The sequence below is a fragment of the Molothrus aeneus genome, chromosome 1, assembly GCF_037042795.1.
Source record: "Molothrus aeneus isolate 106 chromosome 1, BPBGC_Maene_1.0, whole genome shotgun sequence".
NCBI lineage: Eukaryota > Metazoa > Chordata > Aves > Passeriformes > Icteridae > Molothrus > Molothrus aeneus.
In genome coordinates this window covers 25,948,541-25,955,823 of record NC_089646.1, presented here as the reverse complement: position 1 = coordinate 25,955,823, position 7,283 = coordinate 25,948,541, and the positions used below count along the sequence as shown (strand labels likewise).

The 7,283-nt window shown below is 47.6% G+C and overlaps 1 protein-coding gene across 2 annotated transcripts; it reads right to left on the bottom strand.

Annotated features, from left to right (window-relative positions):
- Window positions 1-272: 272 nt before the first annotated feature.
- Window positions 273-6,851, bottom strand: TAC1 (tachykinin precursor 1). 2 transcript variants are annotated; one of them, XM_066553658.1, is made up of 6 exons: window positions 6,720-6,850; window positions 5,802-5,939; window positions 5,471-5,567; window positions 4,824-4,847; window positions 3,124-3,177; window positions 273-901 (listed from the first exon to the last, which is right to left on the bottom strand). In XM_066553658.1, exons 1-6 carry the CDS (start codon window positions 6,759-6,761, stop codon window positions 852-854), a joined length of 405 nt encoding a protein of 134 aa, XP_066409755.1. In that variant the 5' UTR covers window positions 6,762-6,850; the 3' UTR covers window positions 273-851. The 2 variants fall into 2 exon arrangements, with proteins under 2 accessions (XP_066409755.1, XP_066409763.1); XM_066553666.1 differs by lacking the exon at window positions 3,124-3,177 and having other exon boundaries at window positions 6,720-6,851.
- Window positions 6,852-7,283: the final 432 nt, after the last annotated feature.

Below are 7,283 nucleotides of genomic sequence, written 5' to 3'. Positions count from 1 at the left end.
GATACATCCTGCTCTTTCCATTCAGTAAACATGCTTCCTGATTTCCATCAGGTTTAGAAGGGGTGGCACCTTGTGTGACCTGGAGCAATGCCAGGAACTCCTATCTCCAGTAGCAAATCCCTCAAACCTTCACCAAAACACACATGAGGAGGTTCACAGCTTCCCTGCAAAAAGAAACTAATTTGATCTTTCTTTCCAGTCTCAGACCACTGTTGCTATTTCTTATTCCAGACCAACGTGGGAAATAACTCCATCACTATCACCAAAGGAAGTATGTTGCAAAAGCCCCAGAGTAGTTTTTATTTAAAATGTTACTATCATAAAATTCCAGACTATGAAATGAAGACTTTGGATTCCCATTCAAACATTACCCATCCCCCCTTTTAAAATATATTGATGCATAATCACAGAACATAAAACATGCTGCAATGATACAAATATATTTTTTGATACAGAAATTACAGTACATAATAAACCATGAAAACAAATTGAGGCACTAGACTGAACATCAGTTCTGTTCTGCACTAGCAGTGAAGCTGATAGACTCGCTTTCAATGAACAAAAGAATACTTGCTTGTTTAGTAAACATAACTCTACAGGTCATATCAAACATGTGCTTTGTTGTGAGACATCACCAGGGTTGCTGGTCCTTTCAGAACCACAACACACCTACACAACACGTGTCACTGCCACAATATGAAAAATAATACTTTTATTGAATGTACAACTCGAAAAAAACCAAACCCCTTCAGTTATTAAATAAATAATTATTTCATACAGTGGTTAGTTTATATTACACTGCATTGGCCATTAGAACAAATGAAGTTTAATAAATAATGCACGGGAATGTCTCATTTACGCCTCCGTTCGTAGTTCTGTGCTATGCTCCCTTCAGAGGACCCTGCAAAAAACGAAGCACATTGAAGCACAAGGTACAGCCTTGCATGAGCACCAGCAAGCACACAAAGTGTCAGAGACCTGCAGCCAGCTGGCACAACCAGGCACCAGTGGCATGTTTGGAGCAGAGACCAGGGCTCCTGGCCCATCCCTGAGCTGCTTTGGTTTGGTTTCACCTCTCAGACTACACTGTCCTCCAGAAGGCTGAAGGGCTGAGCAGTGTTTTCCAGCTCTCATCTGCTGAGCTGCTTGAAGCACCATTAACTCAGAGCCCCTTTACCTCCCAGCGATTCATCTAACTGATAGGATCCAAGCATTCAGGTCAATTTGTGGCAGAGGGGTTCTGCACACACATATCCACCTTCATTCCTGTGCAGTCAGCTCTTTTCCAGCTCTTGGAAACTCTCCCTGTCCACAAGCCCTGCACACAGGGATAATTTTACTGTACACTGTGGCAGGAGCCAAGCTCCTCAAGCTTCTCAGACTACCATGCTGACAAGCTGCAGGCTAAAATAGTCTTAAGCAACATATTTTACATTTAGTAGTGGTAGATCTCTCCTTCTTTCTCATTTAAAATGAGAATGAAATCCAGAGAGCCTTTCTTGAGCAAGGCTGTCCCCAAACCAAGGACAGAGACATCAGCCTCCCCTCACCCTGCTCTGGCACCTGAAGCTGTAAATCAGCAACACACTCACACCCAGAGGGACAGCACCAGCTCCTGCCCACTACCAGGGAGCTCAGGGGCTTCCTGCAGAACAGAATCACAGCATGGGGTAAAGGTCCTGCCCAGTTAAATATCTCCCAAAAGGGAGAAGTGAGGGTAGTCCTAGCACTCACTATTCCTGATCTTGCTTTGATTACACAGTCCTTAGGACCCATCTTCTCCTCCTTCTTATCATTTCCCCCTCAAGCCTCCCTGCAGAGGCAGAAAAGCTGTGAATTCTAGTTTTACCTGTCAGACAGGTGTTACATTGCCCAGCAGAGTAAAACATCATTATTCCCTTTTGTCAGAAATACCACATAATAGTATCCTGACTATACCAGCAATTTTGAAATTAGGGCAATAACATCTTTGCATTTTTTAAAACATTTTCTGTATTTTACATTCTCATATTAATGTAAATGTAATCCCAGTGGAAACCAAACCAAATTTATTACTTACAGGCTATTTACTTTTGTGATAGCAGATATATTTACAGGTATTATGCATTTAATAGCTATTGCCACTGCAGAAAATTGTACAAAATTATTCATGATATGTAGCAATTTGCAAAATAATGCAGAGAGCAATATTACTAGTCTTGAAGAGGGTTTAATTGAAAATAAAAGTTACTGACAACCATAATTGCAGAATATAGATCACAGCACGTATCCACATAATGTAAAGGTGTCAGCTAGTAATTTAACTTTTATCATCCATTTAACAAAACAGTGAGAACTATTTCAGAGACATGAAATACATATTATTTTTTTTATTTTTTTAATTCTTATCCTGGAGAATCAACTGATACTTTATAGCTCACAGTGAGGGATTTCCTTAGTACAGCCCTAGAGCACAGGGAAGGAAGGTAGAGCTATGGGGAGACTCCAGGTTCTGCACAGGAGGGGAGAGGAGAATTCTGGCCCATATGGATGCTATGGGAAAACAAATTCACAGTACCCATTCAGAGTTTAAAATGCTTTAGGTGAAGTCAAAAGCTGAAAGAGACTGTGAATGTTTAACAGTCTGATCTGCAGAATGAGATGGTGTTAATGGCAAAGTTCTGTTCTTTCACCTTCTACTCCAAGTATTAGGAAAAAGGGTCTCCAGAGAAGATATCCTTTTACCTCGTGAGATCTGGATTTAGACCACAAGTTAAGTGACCCTTGCATTCTTGCATTTTCAGCCTCCACATTTTTCTTGATATGTCATTAAAATTTAGGGGGTTTTGTTTTAATAGCACTTTGGGGACTAGCAGGACATGCAAGGACAGGACAGTAATGAAAGTGCTCTGGGGAATTCTACCTGAGTTGCCAGCAGCTCAGACTAGCCTAGTCATTTCAAGGACTGAAGTGAAGTGAACACTGAAATATCTTGGGTAACAAAGAAAATTCTGATTCTTTTACAGAGAATTCTGGATCTACACTGCATGAAAACTGCTTCTTCCATCCGCTGGGAGAGAACAAAGAGGCAACGGAATGAAGAGGCTGAATATCACCAAGTATCAGATTTAGTCAAATACATACCAGAATTTAAAGATCTTTTGCCCATAAGTCCAACAAAGGAGTCTGTTTTATGCCCTGAAAAAATACATTTAGGGGTATTTTAATACATTTTAACTAGGCAGGCTTTTAAAATAACAGGTTCTTGCAAGGAAAGAAGACAGGGTCTGAAACTGTTTATATCACAGACCAGTGGTTCACATCACTCTCAGACAACAGAGAATGAACAGCAGTCTGACTAATCAGACTGAACAGGATAGACCAAGGCACAGGCCAGTTAGTGGACATCTTCTCATTAGGTTAGATAGACCTTTGGTTTTCGTTTTTTTTAAGTATAACGGAAAACCAATGGCCACTAATAGTACAAATCTTATTTCTCTCCCATTATGATTCCTACTGATCTGAGCAAATGCACAAGAAGGCAGTGTCTTGGTATAGCCTGTGTCTGTGTGGTGCATCTCTTCTACCTGTTGTTGTTTTATTTCTGTAACGTGGAAGAAAATCCTCCCTCACAGGTCAGGTGGAGGGAGCCCTTACTGGAGAAGAAGCCAATGGGACTCTGTGTCTGGACACGTCTGAGCTGGACAGTCTGGCTCTATTTTTGGAATATTTATAAATTCAGGTATTACCTTCCTGTCCCTTTAGTAATTCTCAAGACACTGGAAGTGTAGAGGATAAATTACTCCAAGTTTAGGCCTACAGTACATATCAGGTTATAGTAGTAGCTATAGTTTCAGACAAGGAATGAAAACTAACTGTTCTGCTTTATCTAAAGCGGCTTTTGAGTCAAACCTAGAAGTTTCTCTTTGGAAAGAATTTTGCTTGGTGAGTTCATATACAAAGCAAGATACTCAGACCTCATGTGTATTAATTCAAGCTGAAGCAGTTTCAGAAAATTGTAGTTTTTTTTACTTTAGTCAGACGGTAATTTGGCATGAGCTTTGTATCAGATTCTTTATTTGGTCTTCCAATGCATAACCCCAGAGAAAGCATCTTGTGAATAATAGAACACTGGGATAGTTGCCGGCCTCTGTGGACAGAGGAGGTTTCACAGGATATAAGATAATGTTTACTTAATAAAAATCTTCCAGTTTCTCTTTAAACATGGTGAGATAATTTCAGCAAATAAAATTACCACTGTGCAGAGCAAGGTAACACCCCAGTGCTGATAGCATCTCCTGCTGGGTGTTACACAGAAGCAGAGCAAGGCACACTTACTAGTGGGGCAAGATATGGCTCTTCACATGGCAGCACATCATCACTCAGCCCCTCCTGATTCCCAGACAATGCTGAGGGCACAGATGCAGCATCTCACATGTGAGGACTGGGTGCCCCCATGAAAGCATTCTTGGGGACCTGGGAATTCATTATTCTAATCTTCCAGATTTTGCCATCTTAATTGCTCCTCTCAGAGTCTAGCAGTAAGCCTGCCTTGCCAATGAGAAAGGCTTACAAAATCCCCCCTTGGGAAATAAGAGAGAGCTGCAACATCCGCACATTAATATGGATTGAAATCTCAAGCTTGCAGCAGCTCAGATGAGATACAGGCTCACAGTGGCGCAGAAGGGGAGGTTTCAATTCTTTAATAGATCATTTCTCCACCAGTGGTGCTGCCAGTCCCTGGCTGAAACCAGTCACCTTCTAAATAATCCTGTCAAATACACTATTCTCTATTTGAATGTCTTCTAATGATTACTTAAAATATTTGTGTTTTTTAAACTTACTTTTGTGAGAGATCTGGCCATATCCTGATTGGAAGAGGAAAGGAAAGAGAAAAAAGACAAAAAGAGTTGTTAAAAAAAGGATTGGCATATACATATCATGCTATTGCAGTGCTTCAAAAAATCAGATACAAAAACTAACCTACGTATATTCCACTTAAGGGAATTAGAGTGATGGTTTACAACTGCATTTCTCTTTGAAGAGACTAAAAGCTTGTTTCAGTTTAACCCACACAATTTAGATTAGTTTAGCGCCAATTTCTTAGATCAATTCTTGGTTGGGTAAACGTGTAGAAAACATGACAATAATTGTATACTCAACCAGTTTCCAGTTTCACTTTGGTGATTCAGTGGCATGTATGCTGACCTATGAATCATCATTCTATCCCTTACTGGGATTTACGGGCTGTAACCGGTACACACTTAAACTCGCTGATTGGAAAAGAGAGGGCTTTAAACTCTTATCTCATACAAAACTTGAAAGAAACAACAAAGCAAAAAAGCCTAAACCCAAAGTACCCTCATGGCAGCCCAAGAAATTATGTGTTACAGATATAACACATATTCCCGAGCGATAACCGTGTAAGATTTGGACAGGAACGGGGAGAAGAGCTGTGCGGAGAGGCGTGAGCAGCCCCCGCCCCGCTCACCGGCATCCCGCTTGCCCATGAGGCCGAAGAACTGCTGGGGCCGGGGTCTGCGGGCCATCCTCTGCAGGAAGTGCTCCAGGGGCAGCGGCAGCTCCTCCTGCGGGGCGACAGCGGCGGCGCTCAGTGCGGACCCCCCTTCGGTCCCGGCGGGGCAGAGCCCGGCACAGAGCCCCCGGCTCCGAACCCCTCCCGGCACAGAGCCCCCGGCTCCGAACCCCTCCCGGCACAGAGCCCCTCCCGGCACAGAGCCCCCGGCTCCGAACCCCTCCCGGCACAGAGCCCCCGGCTCCGAACCCCTCGCTCCCCACCCCGCGGGGCCGCCGGGGCTCACCTTCCCCTGGTCACTGTCGGACCAGTCGGACCAGTAGCTGAGGTCGTCGGTGGCTCCCATTTCCTCGCCCAGCGCCTGTGACGAGGCCAGGAGGAGCACGGCGAAAGCCAGCGGGAGCCTCATCGCCGCCGGGACGTCCTGCGGGGGCAGAGGTTGGAGCCGGGCAGCCGCAGGCAGGCACAGCGCACAGCCCTGGCCACCCGGACACACAGCCCTGCCCGCCCGGACACACAGCCCCCGGGCACACTGCGGACGCACTCCCTCGCACGGACAGCCCCACACTGCCCAGTTACACCGGCACCCCCGCCCCGACTGCTGCAGAGCCCTCTGGAGGGACACACACCCCACACCAACTACAGCGGCACACAGCTCGGTGTGTTCCCCAGCACACGGACAGACACACAGACACACACAGCCAGCGGTGCCCCTCCACACACGCACGTAAGGAGGAAGATTTTAATACACCCTCACACGTCTATGCACATCTAGGATTCGCACCTTCCCAAATACTCACACGCAGACAGATGCATCCCCCTCATACACACATCCAGGTACACATGCATCCACTCACGAACTCAAAGAGCTACACACACGGAGGAACGTAGCTGTCCACACACACAAACACAGAGACACATGTGTCCAGAGGTGCACACTCATCCCTTTGCACACCCAGACACATAAGGACGGGCACAAAAACATGCTGGCACATCCAGGCTCTCACGTGCAGACACACAAGCACGAGCAGACACCCCCCAGAGAGGGGCCCACATACGGACCGGGACAAAGCAACACACACACACACACACACACACACACACACACACACACACACACACACACACACACACCCTCACAGCCACAGGACAAGCGCATCCCCGCCCACAGGCGCGGCCGGCCGGGCTCCCGCAGCACACTCACCGTCTGCAGCGGACAGGGCTGAGCGCTGCTCTCCGAGCGCATTGGCCGGCCCTGGGAGCGCTCCCCACTTTATATGCCGGGAGACGGGGAGGGCCGGGACAGCCTCATTTGCCTAAATGCAATTACCCCCAGTTTTATCGTCCCAGCCCCGTCACAGCCCCCGCCCCGGCGAGCAGCCCCCGCCCCCAGCTCCGGCGGCGCCTCTCGGCTCTGCCCGGGGCCAGCGGAGCGGAGCGGGCGGCTCCCGTCGCTGCCCGGGGCCAGCGGAGCGGGCGGCTCCCGTCGCTGCCCCGCCGCTCCCTCCCCGCAGCTCCGCGCCCTCGGGGCCGCCCCGCACCGTCCGCGGCCAAGGCGCGTCCCGGCGGCGGACGCGCGGTGAGGGTGTGGATCTGGATGAGGGATGCGGGATGCGGATGTAAGGGTGCAGACGCCTCTTGTCGCCTCTGCCTCTCTGTCCCGCTCCCCCAGGGCACGGAGAGATGCTCTCCGCTGCGAGCGGCACTGCCGGCAGGGAGAGCAGCGGGCAGCGAGCCCCGGCGGCCAGGCAGAGGGGCAGCCTCCGTG

Coding starts and splice junctions, on each gene's coding strand:
- TAC1 (XM_066553658.1), bottom strand. CDS start 6,761: ATGCGCTCGGAGAGCAGCGCTCAGCCCTGTCCGCTGCAGACG. Junction 5,940..6,719: donor AGCCCTGTCCGCTGCAGACG/GTGAGTGTGCTG, acceptor CTGCCCCCGCAG/GACGTCCCGGCGGCGATGAG. Junction 5,568..5,801: donor CCGACAGTGACCAGGGGAAG/GTGAGCCCCGGC, acceptor GTCGCCCCGCAG/GAGGAGCTGCCGCTGCCCCT.